Raw genomic sequence first — 16,984 nt, 5'->3', positions numbered from 1 at the left:
CCTCACAGGCTCAAAGGAATATTTAGAGATGATCCTTGCCCTCCTGGAAATTACACAATGAATGGAAGAAAGTACAGAGTTATGCAGGCTCTAGGGCCTCCAATAACAACTGCTGACGTTTTATCTGTAATCAGAGAAGCCTGGCGACATAAAACTTTTTTTTTCTGGATTTACGAGAACTGAACTGAAGTGGAAAATGTTATTTACTTTAACGAAACAATTTGTTCTTGTGCAATATTAAATTGTGTCAATCAAGCAAATAAAGGAAGAAAGCCTTATTTATAAATTTGCCTGCTTCTGATTTCATTTCAGTGCTTCTCAAGCTCCAAGATAAAAAATGAAGATTTTGCTGTTTGGCACTTTTCTACTTCTATATAATAATTTAGCCTGGGCAAAAGAGAAGCATTATTACATTGGAATTATTGAAACAAATTGGAACTATGCTTCTGACAGTGGAGAAAAGAAACTTATTTCAGTTGACAGGTAAGTCCCTATTTTCACTGTTTTTCTTTGTTATGTAAGTCCCTTTTTTCACTGTTTTTCTTTGTTATGGATGCGTAAACTCAGTTTTTTAAAAAAAAGTCAATAAGATGAAGTATTTCTTTAACTTGTTATATACACAAACTGCAAAATCTGGACTTGAAACCCAAGACATTTTAATAAACGTCCTCTAAATTACCGGTTTTTGTTTTTGTTTTTTTTTTTTTCTTTTAAGTGGTTATCCTGCTGCCTTTTGCTGGCCACTGGAACTGTGGAGGCTTCTCATCCTCTCCAGAGTTTCTGCCTCTACCACCAAAGCTCAGTCTTTTTGTCTGTTTACAGAATTCCTTTAATTTAACGAATGTATAAAATGTGAAAAAGCTATAACATTTCCTGACTTTTTTAGTGGTAATGATAAAATGTTTTTTAATCTTTCAAAACATCATTTTTGAAATCAATTACAATTTTAACAAATAAGACTTTGCCTAATACTTGTTGGATAACTCTGAACAGGATTCATTTCTTGCAGCTGCAGCAGCCTAATCTCTAAAATGGAGTAATAGAAATATCAGTAGGATTGTTTGAAGAGCAGGGATATGAAGCTTTTAGTACACTGCATGGAATATCATTTGCTGTTTGTAATCTCCCGCTCAAATTTGACTCTAGTTTAACATGAAGTTCTTACAAACTTTGTTACTTAGTTTTCCAGCCCGTTTTCAACTTAAGAAATAAGTCAGAAATGGCGTAGTAAAATGTCATTAGAAGTCAAAACAATAACCAAGAAGAAATAATAACTCAAATTCTGATTAAAGAAATAGAAAACAAACTAACAATGTCCACCCTACATATATATATAATCATAAGTATTTTAACTATGATAATGAGTGATCAGAATACCATATCAATAAATGTTAGTATTTACTATTATTATTCAAAAATGTTGAACATGTTTGCATTACCTCCTGTTTAAGAAAGTAGAGAAGCAAACAAAACATTTTTTTTAAAGATTTATTTATTCATACAAGAATTGGGGTAAAGGCCAGCGGCGTAGGGGGTGAGAAGATACACCAGAGACAGAGTGGGGAGCAGAACAGGCAGATTGACCAAAATACGCTGCTGAGGGGAGCAGCGGGCGAGGCAGGAGAGGTCTACTGCGACATATGGGGAGCTCCCTGGCTGGCCAGGGATCGAACTTGTGCTGCAGAGGCTGCGGATAGCTTCATAGGTTGCGTCTCAACCCCTTGCGCCACCAGGGAGGCCCGCAAGCAATACATTTCAAAAGAAAATACTTGCACTAAAGTTTTTCATTTTGTCCCTCAAAAAAAGTTTTAAAAATTTTTAATGATTTTTAAGTAAATATAATTATTAGCTAAAATCACTTGGGAGAGTCACTTATAATGATTCATACTTGCAATTGACAAAGAAAATGTGGCAAGTAGTAGCTAGTGTGGCACAAACTTTCTTTCATAAAGAAAGGCCTGTATGAAGGAATTAACTATCACATTTCACATTTTTCAAGTTCTATAATTTATTATCACAGTTTCTGTTTTCCCTGAGAATTTAGACAATTAGGTAGTGTTTTCATGCAGTGCTAGTGTAGCAAGGCTGCTATTAGAAACTATCATTCCCTTGTTTATACTATGTAGACCCAGGATGAATCTTTGCTGCCAGTTAATATTTTATTGTTCTCCTTGTGATTCCTATATATAGTGGACAGAATTTTTTTAGTGGTTCCCCAAAGATGTCCTACCCTAAATCACCAGAACCCATGAATATGATGCAATGTCACTCCTGTGATTTATTTTATACTTAGTGGCATGGTTGGCTTTAAAATAGGTTGATTATCTGGATGGGCATAATTTAAAGCAGAGATTCCCCAGTGAAAAAAAAAGAAAATCGGATATTCAAAGAGAGTTGAGAGAGATTCAACGAGCTGTTCCTGACTTGAAGATACAAGGGACTACTGTAGAAGGCATATGCAATAGGACAGACCCTCGACTAACAGCAAGGAAACAGGATGACAGTATATTTTGTTGCAATGAATGAATTCTGCCAATGGCATGAATGAGCTTAGAGGTGGATTTCTTCACAGACCTTCCAGACACTTATTGATCCCGGCTTTTATTTCAGCCTATAATAACCTGAGCAGAAAGCCAGCCACACTGTTGTAGACTCTGACCAAGGGAACTGTGGAATAATAAGTAGAAGCAGTTTTAAGCTTCTATGTGATAATTCTTTATGCAGCGATAGAAAACTAATTTAATGTCTCAATTAATGAAGCCAAAATCCAGAAACTTTTCACATAATACTCACATTTTAGCAACCATGTCTAAACCTAAAACAAGATCATTTGAATGTTCTGAGTTCTTGGAAGGGAGTAGCTTTATTATCTAAAGCAGAATAAAAAGTTTTAATCTCCTACCATCCAAAATTCACTTCTGGGTCTGAATCTAGAAGAAATTTTAGTAGTCGACTCTAAAATTATGGGAATTGTGGGGGTGGGAGAGGTGAAAAAGAAATTGTGATAATTGAGAAGGGGGAGGTGTAGCTACTAGAATGAGTACAAAAGAGCATTTTATAATTGGCAACAAGAAAAACCGAAATTAATGTGAATTATTTTTTGGTTCAAAGAACAACTATAAAAAATCATTAGACTCGGGGCCTCCCCGGTGGCGCAGCGGTTGAGCGCTGGGTTGCGAAACTGCCTGCAGCCTCTGCGGCGCCGGTTCGATCCCCGGCTGCTCCCCGGCCACCTGAGGAGGGTCCCACATGGCGCGCAGACCTCTCCTGCCGCCCGCTGCTCCCCTCAGCAGTGTACTTCGGTCCTTCTGCCTGTTCTGCTCCCCGCCCTGGCTCTGGTGAATTCTCTCACCCTCCCGTGCTTCTGACTGTACCCAGCGCTTGTATAAATAAATAAATAAATAAGATGTAAGACTGGCAAACATCCTTCAAGCTTCCAGGAACTGACATTTTGTCCCCAGGCTAAGCTCTTGAAATTAAATAGACATCCCCTAATGGCCCTTTGATATTCCTTTGGAGACAGAACAAATAGACCTCCCAAATTATCACATAATGTGAAATGCTTCCCAATTTAATTGAGACAATTTTGTTTCATACTCAAAAAAATATAAGACAAAAAACGTATTTTGCAGATTGGTATGTATATAAAAGGAATACCCAAAGTTAAAATCTCTGAATATACTCTAACTTTAGATAAAAAAAAATTAAGATTTTTTTTTTTTAATTTATGCAAGTGCTGGGGTACGGGCCAGATGCACGGGAGGGTGAGAAGATTCACCAGAGACAGAGTGGGGAACAGAACAGCAGTGTGTGACAAAACACACTGCTGAGGGGAGCAGCGGGAGCAACAGGAGAGCTCTGCAGCGCCATGTGCGACCCCCCCACCCCCAACCCGGGTGGCATGAATCAAACCCACGCTGCAGAGGCTGTGGACAGCTTCACCGTGTGGCGCTCAAACGCCTGAGCCACCAAAGAGGCCTGATAAATTTTTTTTTAAAGATTTATTTTTTATTTGTATAATAGCTGGGGTACAATATACAATAGCTGGGGTACAATATACAGTAGCCAGAGGCACTGGAAGGTGAGAAGATTCACCAGAGATAGAGTAGGAAGCAGAACAGGCAGACAGATCGAAAGTACTGCTGAAGGGAGCAACGGGCATGACAGGAGAGATCAACACCCATGTGGGAATCTTCCTGGCTGGCTAAGAATTGAACCTGCGCTGCAGAGGCTGCGGACAGCTTCACAGTGCTGCACTCTACCTGCTGTTCCACCGGGGAGGCCTTAATTTTTTTATCAATTATTTTAAAAGTAATTTTCACCTCTCAAAAATCTTGTGTACAAAAAAATGAATTCCAAAGCTCAGGTGTACAAAAAGTAAATTCCAAAAGATCCTTTTAGTTCAGGTGATTCAGGGGGAGAATTTCAATGCAACAAAGGGATGTGACATGTTCCTAAAGTCTTCAGAGTCACCTTTTGAAGACACATAGCCTTAAGAATTTGACGATTAATTTTAAACTTTGGTCTTACGTAGAGTGTGAATCTACAGAGCATGGTAGAGCACAGATTAAAATCTCTATCTAAATATCATCAGGACCAATCTCCCAACAATAGAAATGCTTCCGGACACCTAGACAAATATTACCCTCAGGTTTAGTTGGCCTGTGTGAGATTGAGTAGCTGAGGTTCTGCTGGGGCCAGATCACAATGCTATCCTTATAACATAAGCTTTGCAACTGCAGCTGTGTGCTTCAGTAACACTGAATTATAGCAGACCTCCTCTCAGCTTTTAATCTTATGGTTTTTAGTACCTCAGAATTTTGCTGTCGTTACAACTATGTTACAGCTGTGTATAGGAAAAGCTACGTTTTGGAGGAAGAATTCATACCCGTGTCCTGCTATATTTCCATGCATTTTGATGTCCTTGAAGTCTCTCTGAGACTTCCTGAACTTTTTCTTTCTGTTTTGTTCTAGCAAAATGGAAGCTGCAGCAGTTAGGAAATGAAAATAAATGAGAAAAGGGAGGGCCCTGGTGGCCTAGGGGTTAATAAGTCTCAGTGCTATCACCAGTGCAACCTAGTTCGATATCCGGCCAGGGAGCTGACCCACAAGGCACAACAGACCTCTCCTGTCTCACCCGCTGCTCCCCCCAGCAATGTATTTCAGTAGATCTGCCTATTCTGCTCCCCATTCTATCTCTAGTGAATCCTTTCACCCCCACCACTGCACTCATGGCCTACACCCCAGTTCTATGTAATAATAAATAAAATATTTTAAAAGATGAGAGAAGGGAAGGCATAAGTATGGATTTAATACCCTCTACCGGGTATAAAAGTTGTCACTTCTTTATATTTTAATTCCAGTTCGGCCCTTCTTCCATCAGGATGGGGTAGGGAGACCCATCACTTTTATATTTCAGTAAATAATTTAAAAATTGTGGGGTTTATTCAATCCAGGAAAATTGGGGTCCTTGGTATATGGTTGTAACTATGAGATGCTTGTTGTTGAAGGTCCTTGCTCGTTGTTGAAGGTTCCAGAGGACAGTAGCTCTGTTGTTTTCAATACCTGCTCTTAATGCCCAAGTTCCACCTCCAGGACCACTGCAAGTGACCATGCCCTCCTGTCCCAGCACCAAGGCTTAATCTGAGGCCCCCATCAACCATGTTGACAGAGGTCTGGCCACACCAAGGTCGGGAAACAGAATCTGCCATCTTCTGTTTGACATTCTTTTTTTTTTTTATATAATAAATTTTATTTTTATATTCCCCATACAATTGCAACCCCCTTATTTTGACCCCAATACCTCCCCTCCCGCCCTCTACCCCCCATAGAGTGTCTCTGGTTCATAGTTTTTTGTTGATTTTAATTTTCACTTTCTTATAGTTATTCATTTTCCTAGTCCCTTATTTAAGTTTTCTAGATTCCTGCTATGAGTGAGACCATCCGGTATTTTTTCTTTTTCTTTCTGGCTTATTTCGCTTTCTTGAGGAATTTCACCCCCTCTGGGACTGGGCAGCTCTCTTCCCCTTTCCCTTAGAGCCTCCCCCTCTCGGGTTACATGAGCCCAGAGAGCATCAGAACACAGTTTGAATTATAAATGCAAATGGATAAATCAGAATCAATGGGGCCGGAGCCCAGGACTTGCATTTTATCAAGTTCTACAATAGATTCCATGCTCATTCAAACTTAACAAATATTAGCATAGAACCCAAGATTTTTTTTTAAAAAGCTAGACCTTTAAACTCTGCCACAACGAAAGTCCAGAGCTCCCAGACAAACCTTACTCTTGTCTGAGAGACAGGAAGGAAAAAATCTCTCACTCTTTCCTATGAGCAAACAGCTGAGGAAACAAAACAAAGGTTTATTTCTTACTCTGCCCACAGGGGTTGAGTGAAAAATAGCAAAGAAGCATCAAAGGTCACACACACAAATATGCGAGCAAACACAAGCCCAAGATCCTCAGCCTGAAAGCTAGCTATTGTTTTTGTTTTTTTCCCCTAGTGGAAGAGGCCTCAATTGCAGTAGTCTCCCCAAAGTCCAGGTTTTAAGTTATTCCTCCTAAGCCTACATGACATTACCCACACTAGATCCTGCTGAGCTTTCCAGAACCTCTGTTAAGGACAAAACATAAAAATCAATTCAAAAATTTGAATACCAAGCTAGCTTTTTTTTTTCTTTCTTTTTTTTTTTTCTTTCAATCTCTGGCTGCAATGAACTTTGCTGATATTTTTAGAAAAGTTTTAAACAACTTGAGCTGCTAACCAGAATATAAACATTCAAAGTTCTTTTAGCAAGAACACAGAAGAAATTTGAATCAAAAAGAAATTTTGAAAAACCTACACACAGGATGCATCAGTTTTTGTTCATGGGGCTAAAAAATATAAAATAAGATTTAGCATCATTAATTTTACTCTCAGGAAAAAAAGGCATACACATCTCAAATATTCATATTGATTATTGCTTATAAACTCCATTTTTTCTCAGCAGCTGAAAGAGGTACATCACAAGTGAGAAATATCTTAATTCATTGCTTAATTTTAATATGTCATTTTATGACCCTGTGTGTTTTTTTTTTGATTCAGCATTCATTCATTTTATTTATTTATTTTTATTTGTTTAAAATAAATTTTATTTTTATATTCCCCATACAATTGCAATCCCCTTATTTTGACCCCAATCCCTCCCCTACCCGCCCCCCCACCCCCCATAGAGTGTCTCTGGTTCATAGTTTTTTGTTGATTTTGATTTTCACTTTCTTATAGTTATTCATTTTCCTGGTCCCTTATTTAAGTTTTCTAGATTCCCACTATGAGTGAGACCATCCGGTATTTTTCTTTTTCTTTCTGGCTTATTTCGCTGAGCATGATCACTTCCAGCGCCATCCATGTTGCTGCAAATTGCATGTGTTTATCTTTTTTGAATGCTGAGTAATATTCCATGGTGTAAATGTACCACATCTTCTTGATCCAGTCATCTACTTTTGGGCATTTGGGTTGTTTCCAAAGCTTAGCTATTGTAAACAGTGCTGCTATAAATAGAGGGGTGCAGGTGCTCTTTGGAATTGATGTTTCTGTGTCCTTTGGGTAAATACCTAGGAGTGGAATAGCTGGATCATATGGAAGCTCTGTCTTTAGTAGGTCCAGAAATCTCCACACAGCTCTCCATAGTGGTTGGACCAGTTTGCACTCCCACCAACAGTGCAGGAGAGTTCCTTTTTCTCCACATCCTCACCAACATTTGTTGTTGCTAGTTTTTTTAATATGTGCTATTCTCACTGGTGTAGGATGGTATCTCATGGTAGTTTTGATTTGTATTTCCCTGATTACAAGTGATGTTGAACATTTTTTCATATGCCTGTTGGCCATTTGCATTTCCTCTTCAGAAAAGTTTCTTTTTAGCTCTTCTGCCCATTTTTTGACAGGATTATTTTCTTTGTTGTTGAATCTCATCAGCTCTTTGTAGATTTTTGTGATCAGTCCTTTATCATTAGTGTTGTGTGCAAAAATGTTCTCCCAGTCGATGGGGTTTCTCTTTGTTTTGGTTATTGTCTCTTTTGCTGTGCAGAAGCTCTTTAATTTGCTGTAGTCCCAGGTGTTGATCTTTGCCTTCACTATCACTACTTTGGGTGATGTGTCTGTAAAGATATCTCTGATGTGCCTATCACGTAGTGTTTCGCCTATATTTCCTTCTATGTATTTTATGGTTTCAGGTCTTATGTCTAGTTCTTTAATCCATTTTGAGTTGATTTTTGTGTATGGTGTGAGGTAGTGGACAAGCTTCATTCTTTTGCATGTAGTGACCCAGTTTTCCCAGCTCCATTTATTGAACAAACTTTCTTTGCTCCAATGCATAGTCTTTGCTCCTTTGTCAAAGATTAGTTGACCATAAATCGGTGGGTTTATTTCTGGGTTTTCTATTTGATTCCATTGGTCTGTGTGTCTGTTCTTGTTCCAATACCGCGCAGTTTTGATGATTATGGCTTTGTAGTATAGTTTGAAGTCTGGGCGTGTGATCCCTCCATTCCCTTCTTTTTTTTTCAGGAGAGGTTTGGCTATTTGGGGTTTCTGGTGATTCCATATGAATCTCATCAATAATTGTTCCATTTCTTTGAAGAATGACATTGAAATTTTATTGGAATAGCATTGAATCTGTATATTGCTTTTGGAAGGATGGCCATTTTAATAATATTTATTATTCCAATCCATGAGCAGGGGATGTGTTTCCATTTCTTTGTGACTTCTTCTAGTTCTTTTAACAGTGTTTTCTAGTTTTCTTTGTATAGGTCCTTTACCTATTTTGTTAGATTTATTCCCAAGTATTTGATTATTTTTGTTTTGATAATAAAAGGGATGTTTTTTTTGATTTCTTCTTCAGATTTATTGTTTGTGTATAGGAAGGCTACTGACTTTTGCATGTTGATTTTGTATCCTGCCACTTTACTGAACTGATTGATGAGTTGAATTAGTTTTTCTGTGGAGTTTTTGGGGTTCTCTATGTATATTATCATATCATCTGCAAATAGTGATAGTTTGACTTCTTCTTTTCCAATTTGGATTCCTTGTATATCTTTCTCTTCTCTCATTGCTCTGGCTAGGACTTCCAGTATTATATTGAAAAGCAGTGGTGAGAGTGGACATCCTTGTCTTGTTCCAGATCTTAATGGAAATGCTTTCAGCTTTTCACCATTGAGAATGATACTGGCTGTTGGCTTGTCATATATGGCCTTTATGATGTTGAGGTATGTTCCTTGTATCCCAAGAATTTCAAGGGCTTTTATCATGAATGGGTGTTGCACTTTGCTGAAAGCTTTCTCAGCATCTATTGATATTATCATATGGTTTTTATATTTCTTTTTGTTGATGTGTTGGATAACGTTGATTGATTTTCGGATGTTGAACCATCCTTGTGTCCCTGGAATGAATCCTACTTGGTCGTGGTGAATTATCTTATGGATACATTGTTGAATTCTGGAAGCTAAAAATTTTATTGAGGATTTTTTCATCAGTGTTCATTAGGGAGATTGGCCTGTAGTTTTCCTTTTTTGTGTTGTCCTTGTTCGGTTTTCGTATTAGTGTAATGTTGGCTTCATAGAACGTATTTGGTATTGTCCCTTCCTACTCAATTTTTTGGAAGAGTTTGTGAAGGATAGGCACTAATTCTTCTCTGAATGTTTGGTAGAATTCATTTGTAAATCCATCAGGTCCTGGGCTTTTGTTTTCGGGGAGGTTTTTGATTACCATTTCAATTTCGCTGCTTGTCATTGGTCTGTTTAGGTGCTCTATTTCTTCTTTATCTAGCTTTGGGTGATTGTAGAGTTGTAGGAATTTGTCCATCTCCTCTAGATTGTTGAACTTGTTTCCATATAACTGTTCATAGTAGTTACTGATAATTCTTTTGATTTCTGCTGTGTCCGTTGTGATTTCTCCACTTTCATTTATGATCCTGTTTATTTGTGCTTTCTCCCTTTTTTCCTTTGTGAGCCTGGCTAGGGGTTCGTCTATTTTATTGATTTTTTCAAAGAACCAGCTCTTGATTTCATTAATTTTTGGATTGTTTTTTTAGTTTCAATTTCATTTATTTCTGCTTTGGTTTTTATTATTTCTTTTCTTCTACTGGTTTTGGTTTTTTTTTTTTTTTTAATTGTTCCTTTTCTAGTTCTTAGAGCTTCAAGATTAGGTTGTTTCTTTGAGTTCTTTCTTGTTTCTTGATGTGAGCCACTATTGCTATATATTTTCTTCTTATTATTTCTTTTGCTGCATCCCATACATTTAGGAAATTGGTGTCCTCCTTGTCATTCAATTCAAAGAATTTTTTAATTTCTTCTTTGATCTCCTCATGGTCTTCCAGTAGTGTGGTTTTCAATCTCCATGAGGTAGGAGAGTTCCTTGCCTTCTTTTTATGGTTTATTTCTAGTTTGATGCCTTCATAGTCAGAAAAGATGGTTGGTATGATTCGATCTTGGTTTATCTGTTGATATTTGTCTTGTGTCCCATATGTGATCGATCCTGGAGAATGATCCGTGTGCACTTGAGAAAAATGTGTGCTCCGTTTTTTTGGGTTTAGTGTTCTATAGATGTCTGTTAAGCCCAAGCACTCTAGATCCTTATTTAGAGCTTTAGTGTCTTTACTTATTTTTTGTTTCATTGATCTATCCATTGTTAATAGTGGTGTGTTGAAGTCTCCCACTACATATGTGTGTTCTCTGATGTCTGTTTTCAGAGATGACAACAGTTGTCTGATATATTTTGGTGCTCCTTCATTTGGTGAATATATGTTAATGAGTGTTATTTCTTCTTGAAGTGTTGTCCCCTTGATCATAATGTAGTGACCATTGAGATCTCTTTTTATCTTTTTGAGTTTGAAATCTGTTTTATTTGATATAAGTATAGCTGTTCCTGATTTCTTTTTTGGTCCATTTGCTTGTAGGATTGTTTTCCATCCTTTAACTTTGAGTCTATTTTTATCTTTTGTAGCTAAATGTGTTTCCTGGAGACAGCAAAAGGTTGGGTTTTGTTTCTTAATCCAGCCTGCTACTCTGTGTCTTTTTATTGAAGAGTTTAGTCCATTTACATTTAGAGTTAATATTGATATGTTAGCATCTGTATTTGCCATTGTGTTTGTCTTTCCTTTGATTTTATTTATTTATTCTTTTAATAACTTTTTTTTTGGCCTTCTTTCATTGTTATTCGTCCCTCTGAGGTTCTGGCTTTAGGACTCCTTGTAGTATTTTTTGGAGTTGGGGTTTAGTTGTAATGAAATTCCAGAGTTTCTGTTTGTCTGGGAAGGTTCTTATTCTTTCTTCATAGAGGAAGGAGAGCTTTGTGGGGTAGAGTATTCTTGGTTGTCATCTGTTTTTTGGAGTCTGTTGACAATGTCCCTCCACTCTCTCCTTGCCCGTACTGTTTCTTCGGAGAAGTCTGATGTCAGTCTGATTGGTTTTCCTTTGAATGTTATGTGTTTCTTCCCTCTGGTCAGCTTCATTATTTTTTTCCTTGTCCTGGATTCTTGGGAGCTTTACTATTATGTGTCTTGCTGTATTTTTCTTTTTGTCGTGGAAGTTTGGTGTTCTTCTTGTTTCTTGTATATCGATTTTCAGCTCCTTCTTCATGTTTGGGAAGTTCTCTTCAATTATCTCCTTGAATATTTTCTCTTTTCCTACATCTCTCTCCTCTCCTTCTGGAATTCCTATAACTCTTTTATTTCCTTTCCTCATGGAGTCAGATAGTTCCCGAAGTCTTTCTTTGGTCTTTTTCCTTCTTACTTCTCTTTCCTTTTCTGTTTTGGTTCTTTTTATTTCTGTGTCTTCAAGAGTACTTATTCATTCTTCTATTTCATCTATTCTGCTTTCATTGCTTTTCCCAGAGTTCTTTAGTGCCTCCATTAATTCTTTGATCTCCTTCATTTCTTTTACTTCCCTCTTTAGGGACTCAGTTTCATTCTTCTGATCGTTGATTATTTTTCCCTTTCATTGTTTTCCTTTATGACTTCTGTCAGTTTTTCAATCATGGCAATTTTAAATTCTCTTTCTGGAAGGCTCAGAAGTTCTTCCAAGTTACTGTCGTTGCAATCTGGGGGGTGGTTTTCTTTTTATGGGGTGCTTTTTTCCCGAGGAGTTGCTAGGTTGTGTGTGGTTCTTCTACTCCCTACTGTCTGTTTTCTAATTTCCATGTGCATTGGGACACTGTGTTTTTGGGACTGGCCGGCATCTTGGGTGAACTTCTCTGCTCCCCTCTGGCTCCTCCGGGAGCCATCTGTCAGTTTCAAGCAGTCTTTACTGAATAAAGGTCCCTGTTCTAAAATGGTGATGCGAGACGCACTCCCTGTGTGCCTGGTCTGCCCCAGCGGTGGGTTCCTGCTCCCCCTCTGGGCTGGGACTGCAGGCCATAAGGGGCCTGGCGTGGGCGAACTTCCCAGCTCACCTCTGGCTCCTCCAGGAGCTTTCTGCTGGTTTGAGGCAGTCTTTACTGAAGAAATGTCCCTGATCTAAAATGGCAATGCAGGACGCACTCCCTGTGCACCCGGTCTGCCCCGGCAGTGGGTTCCCACTCCCCCTCTGGGCTCTGACTGCAGGCCAGTGCCCCTGTGTTTTAATATAAAAATCTTACAAGCAATACTCTGGTAAGATGAACTGAATTTTTATGGCAACTTTGACCATAAGCCTAGTGTGGGGTACCACACTTAACTAAAACAGCAGAGCTAATTGCCATTATCCAGGCCATTGTTTGGAGGCATTCCCACAGTAATTGACAAATGTTTCATGTAATGTGGTCATTAATTTCTCTTTAATTATAATGTTATTCCCAGAAATGGTAGCTTCTGATAGAGTTGTCCTCTTTTCCTTTACAGAGAACATTCTGACACCTACCTCCAAAGTGGACCAGATAGAATTGGACGAGTATACAAGAAAGCCATTTATCTTCAGTACACAGATGGGTCCTTCAGGACAACCATAAAAAAACCTGACTGGCTGGGGTTTTTAGGTCCTATTATCAAAGCTGAAATTGGAGATAAACTTTATGTACATTTTAAAAACTTTGCTTCTAGGCCCTATACTTTTCATCCACATGGAATAACTTACTATAAGGAACATGAGGGTAAGTTCAAATGATATATTAATTGGAATCTCCTTTCAATTTTACACTGGACTAGTTCTTGTAAAATTATGGACTTCCCTTTTGAATAGGATTTGTAACTAAGTTGTTTAGCTATAAACTATTTTATTAATAAGTATTTTGCTTCATCACATTAATGCCCTGTTTTCATTGCATATGTTTGTAGTGTAACATGTGACTGTGATAGGATTTCAGGATGGATTCATATAACAAGAGTCACTGAGAGCTGGGATTACCATTCCAGGGCCCAGTTTCTTTCCAATATAATATGCTATGAAAAGTAGTCAGGATGCATTAAAATCTAGAAGCAGCAAAAATGTAGACGGAAAAAAACATGATTCCAGACAATGATTGTCTTATCTCTAATGTTCCTAAATCTGCATATGCTGTGGTCATCATCACCTCCCATCTTAGCTTTGGATAAACTTTGTCCCAGCTAAAACTGAGCATGGGTAGTTACATACTCAGTCAAATGGCCACATTTGTGACACAATTGACCAAAAGTCATTTGATTGTAGAGCTTGGACCACTTAAATGTGGTACCCAATGATCTTGAAAAGAGATAGTGTTTCCTTGTGATTAAGAACAGGGGCTTTGAAATTAATGGACCAAGATGTGAGTGCAGCCATGGCTTTTACTGACTGTATCAGCTTGGTCAAGTCTTTGGAATTCTCGTGCTTCAGTTTCTTCATATATACAATAAGGACAAGAGTATATAGTAATCGCTCAATATATGTCAGTTATTAACATAAAATATGCTGAGACCATGCTACACTTTATTGACGTTATACAGATCAAGTCTAGAAATTAATATAAAATTAAATTTGATAAATATTAGTATTCTTTAAAGAGGTATTGCTTTAGAAGGTGATTGTTTTCACCATATAATTTTTGGGCTCCTTTTCTGACCCAAACAATGGCATTCATAGTATACAGACTGAAAGCTATCTTATTTCTTTTTCGTAATTTTATTGCATACTAAGGTTTTAATCATTTTTGAGATATTATAATTGTGGTCTTCTCAAAAGAAAAAAAAAGAGTTTACCTTTTAAAGGGACATAGCCAAGTATGTATGAATGAAACTAATGTTTTAAGTTCATTTGTTATGGATGGATTTAAGAGTGGGTGGAAGTATGTATAAAGCAAAATTGACGTGAATTTGCTCATTATTAAAGCCATTTTGATGGCTACATGGAAATTCATCATATTAGTTTCTCAATTTTTGCATATGTTTGGAAATTTCCCAAATTAAAAATTAAAAAATCTAAAATTTCTTTTTTTTTAAAGATTTATTTATTTTTATATAAGAACTGGGGTACAGGCCAGATGCGCGGGAGGGTGAGAGGATTCGCCAGAGATGGAGCAGGGAACAGAACAGGCAGACTGACAAAATATACCCCTGAAGGCAGCAACAGGCAAGACAGGAGAGGTCTGCTTCGCCATGTGGGATTCTCGCTGGCCAGCTGTGATCGAACCCGCACTGCAGAGGCTATGGACAGCTTGACAGTGCAGCGCTTAACTACCTGTGCCACCAGGGAGGCCCAAAAAATCTTAAATTTCATAGTTATTTAATGGGCCAGCAAATTCTGATATTACTTAAGTACGTTTTAAATTACAATTAATCCTTGAACAACACAAGTATTAAGGGTACTGACTCCCTTGAGCACCAAAAGTCTGTATGTAAATTATATGTATGTAGCATGACATGGCATTTTAAACAGATACTTGCTTATATTGCATGCTGCGATAGCAATAGGAGGTGGCTACCAAGTTATTATGTACTGCAGTATGCACTACAGTTCATTTCATGCAGTTATGATTTTATATGGCACCTTTATATTTCAAATTTCTCTCAACTGCAAATAGAGCAATGAACATTCTGTGTTCTAACCTTTTCACAGTAGATTTGTGTATATTTTATGGCTGTAAATGATAAAATATATTAACATTTACTATATTTTATGCATCCGTGACATACCTACCTTTAATAACTTGCTTTCCTATTCTGGGCTATGAGGTTTATCTGTGAGTTTTTCAAATTGTTACAATCTCAAAAAAAATTTTAATATATTTACTGAAAAAATCCTCATGTAAGTGAATACATCCAGTTCAAACTTGTGTTGTTCAAGGAGCAACTGTACAGAAGAGGGGAGCCAAGACCCAGGGGCAAAAGTGAATTTTTTTATTTTATTTTATATAATTCTTATATCATTTTTCATTTTTGCACAATGTATGCATTTTCATTTTGGTTATATTCCCCATATATTTGCACCCTCCCCCTTATTTTGACCCTAGTCCTTCCTCTCCCTGCCCCTCCCCCAGCCCCCATAGTGTGTCTCTGGTTTATAGTTGCTTGTTGATTTTGATTTTTACTTTGTATTAATTAGTCTTTTTCCTGGTCCCTTATTTAGGTTTTCTAGATTCCTGCTATGAGTGAGACTATCCAGTATTTTTCTTTTTCTTTCTGACTTATTTCGCTGAGCATGATCCCTTCCAGCTCCATCCATGTTGCTGCAAATTGCATGAGTTTATCTTTTTTGATTGCTGAGTAATATTCTATTGTGTATATGTACCACATCTTCTTGATCCAGTCATCTATTTTTGGGCTTTTGGGTTGTTTCCATAGCTTAACTATTGTAAATAGTGCTGCTATGAACATAGGGATACAGGTGCCCTTTGGAATTAATGTTTCTGTGTCCTTTGGGTAAATACCTAGGAGTGGAATTGCTGGATCATATGGAAGCTCTATGTTTAGTAGGTCAAGAAATCTCCACACAGCTCTCCATAGTGGTTGGACCAGTTTGCACTCCCACCAACAGTGCAGGAGAGTTCCTTTTTCTCCACAACCTCACCAACATTTGCTAGTTGCTAGTTTTTTGCTAGTTTTTTTAATGTGCCATTCTCACTGGTGTAAGATGGTATCTCATTGTAGTTTTGATTTGCATTTCCCTGATTACAAGTGATGTTGAACATTTTTTCATATGTCTGTTGGCCATTTGCATTTCAAGGACATCACAAAAAAAGAAAACTACAGGCCAATCTCTCTAATGAACACTGATGCAAAAATCCTCAATAAAATTTTATCTATCAGAATCCAACAATGTATCCATAAGATAATTCATCACAACCAAGTAGGATTTATTCCAGGGACACAAGGATGGTTCAACATCCCAAAACCAATCAATGTTATCCAACACATCAACAAAAAGAAATATAAAAACCATATGATAATATCAATAGATGCTGAGAAAGCTTTTGACAAAGTACAACACCCATTCATGAGAAAAGTGAATATTTAAATTGCAAACCAAAACTCACTCTGTTCCTCATATATATTTCTACTCTCTGAAAGCTCAGTCAAGTATAAAAAAATAATTACAAATTTTTCTGTGAGACTTCCAGACTCCCTAGCTGTCAGCCCCTCATTCCTTTAGGACATCACTGCACCCCAAGGTTTATATATCAGATGCTGAGTAAATGTTTATTGAATGAATTATTGAACCGTCTAGTCTCTCACTTAACACATTCAATTTGTGATTTCATTATGTGTTGCTTCCTAGGCGCCCTCTACCCTGATAATACTACAGATTTTCAAAAATCAGATGACAAAGTAAATCCAGGTGAGCAGTATACATACATACTGCATGCCAATCAGGAACAAAGTCCAGGTGAGGAAGACAGCAATTGTGTGACCAGGATTTACCATTCCCACATTGATGCTCCAAGAGATATTGCCTCAGGACTCATTGGACCTTTAATAATTTGTAAAAAAGGTATATTTTCTCATTGTTGCTTATAATGTATGGCCAAAAGACAAGAGACAAGGCAGTTTGTTCATTAAATGTAAGTTAAGTTTTCCTTGTTATGTTGGT

General features: G+C 37.5%; 1 protein-coding gene across 1 annotated transcript in view; it reads left to right on the top strand.

Annotated features, from left to right (window-relative positions):
- Positions 1-337: 337 nt before the first annotated feature.
- CP (ceruloplasmin) overlaps positions 338-16,984 on the top strand; it is a gene marked incomplete at both ends in the record, with an annotated part of 65,995 nt that continues 49,348 nt past the window's right edge. The window contains 3 exons of the mRNA XM_084231781.1: positions 338-483; positions 12,847-13,094; positions 16,673-16,885. Coding sequence (XP_084087907.1) covers positions 338-483; positions 12,847-13,094; positions 16,673-16,885 — 607 coding nt within the window. The remainder of the gene's footprint in view (positions 484-12,846; positions 13,095-16,672; positions 16,886-16,984) is intronic.

The sequence above is a fragment of the Talpa europaea genome (genome assembly GCF_964194135.1).
Source record: "Talpa europaea genome assembly, chromosome: 4".
NCBI lineage: Eukaryota > Metazoa > Chordata > Mammalia > Eulipotyphla > Talpidae > Talpa > Talpa europaea.
This window is presented reverse-complemented; position numbering and strand designations above follow the sequence as displayed.